Below are 1,790 nucleotides of genomic sequence, written 5' to 3' on the forward strand. Positions count from 1 at the left end.
TAATTTTTTCCTACCCTTTGTTACTAGTATCCACCCCCAGCTGCTGTGGAAGCTGGGAAGGCAGGGTCTCTGAGGTTGATATTAATTCAGCACTCTGCAAAATAGAAACATTAACCTAGGACATGAATGGAGAGTAGGATTAAATTTTCCTGTGGCTCAAAGTTTAAGCTAAAAGAGTGAGGATATCATTTTTAAAAGATGGAAAGAGAAGCTAAGGGCACCTCAGATGGATAGATAGGAACTAAACAGCATGGCTATGAAATAAGTGTGCCTTTTATGGGAATAATCAAATCATCCTAGGAGGAGGAATCCACATTAAAACAACATTTCCTACAGCCAGTCCTGACAACAAAACAGCAAGCAAAACATAAGCAAATCCTGTAGATAGGAAAATGGCAATGTCAAAAATGAGCTGGAAAAAATTTGCATCCAGAGGGAGGTGATTTCTTGCCTGAGGCCATCAGGAGACCAGGCACCTGTTCCCTGCCTGGAAATTGCTACAGAGATTCTGAATCAGTGTCCAGAAAAATACTTTGGGGTAGAGGGATGGTGCCCATCCAATTCATTGTCTTCTACCTGTGTGCTCGAGTTCTTGATGGTGATTGTGCAGAGCAGCTTAATTATTGTAGTACCGGGCAGGGAGGGGGTACAGGTCAAAAGGCTGTCACTGTGGCTATGATTCTCACCACCTTGGGCATCCCACTTCTGTCTACAGTAGGGATCAATGTTGTAGTATTTTTGCTCCTATTTTAACCCAAATTATGTATTTTGGTACTTATCCATCATCTGGGACTTTATTAATAGTCTTCCATTCTGGTTCACCAGCTTGCTTGCTGTCTTTTACTGGGTCAAGGTCTCTTCTTTCACACATCCCATCTTCCTGTGGCTCAAGTGGAGAATCGTGAGGTTTGTTCCCTGGCTATAGCTGGGTTCTCTGCTGCTTTCTTATGTGAAAATCATCCCTTCAGCTATTAGGAATAATAATATCACCATGGGGAATTCCCCCAGAAACAGCACTGTGATTGACAGACTTGAGACATTTCTCCAGTTTTTTGCCATGACCCAGCAAATGGTTATATTGGCCCTTCCTTCCCTCCTGCTCCTGGCCTCCAACATCTTGCTCATAGCCTCACTGTCCCAGCACGTGGAGCTGATGCAGCACCCCAACACTGGCCACTGCAACTCCAGCATGAAAGCTCACTCCACTGCCATGTTCTTCACCCCTTATTTTCTGACCCTACTGATCTCATCGGCATCCTATGTGAAAAGGGGTCCTGGTTCTGGGCTTAGAGGCCATCATCTATGCTATAGTTCTTATTCATTCCACTTCACTGATGCTGAGCAGCCCTGCATTGAGAAAGTTTTAAAGATAAGGTCCAGGGCCTAGAGGCTGCCTGAGGCACAGGGTACTACAAGACCCCTGGGCATTAATATTGCTTTGGCAATATTAATACCAACAACCAGCATTGCCCTTGACAATCCCCTATGTGATAATGATATAGCATGGGTGCATGCCTCCTTCTCTTTCATCCTCACAGCCATCTACCTCTGAATAGTCAATCCTTCTTTCTGCACCACTCCTTTCCTTTCCCTTCCAAATTCCTCCATGTTGGTCCTGAGTATCTCATGACCACCCCATCTCTTCTTAATCCCCCCGACACATCTTTCAAATCTCACATCTAGTGCATTATATACAAAACAGCCAAAATCATGGTGTGCATACATTATTCTTATTTTATCCCTCTCATGACTGCCAATTTCTTCTCACTGTAATATAAATCCCTTCCATA

The 1,790-nt window shown here is 43.9% G+C and overlaps 1 protein-coding gene across 1 annotated transcript; it reads left to right on the forward strand.

Moving 5' to 3' along the window:
- The first annotated feature begins 546 nt into the window (after positions 1-546).
- TAS2R16 (taste 2 receptor member 16) lies at positions 547-1,367 on the forward strand. Its single transcript, XM_037837757.1, is given in 4 exon segments — positions 547-578; positions 580-1,244; positions 1,247-1,285; positions 1,288-1,367. Coding segments are annotated over 4 exon segments (816 nt in total).
- The last annotated feature ends 423 nt before the right edge of the window (positions 1,368-1,790 follow it).

Source organism: Choloepus didactylus, chromosome 5 (assembly GCF_015220235.1).
Source record: "Choloepus didactylus isolate mChoDid1 chromosome 5, mChoDid1.pri, whole genome shotgun sequence".
In the NCBI taxonomy this organism is placed as follows: domain Eukaryota; kingdom Metazoa; phylum Chordata; class Mammalia; order Pilosa; family Megalonychidae; genus Choloepus; species Choloepus didactylus.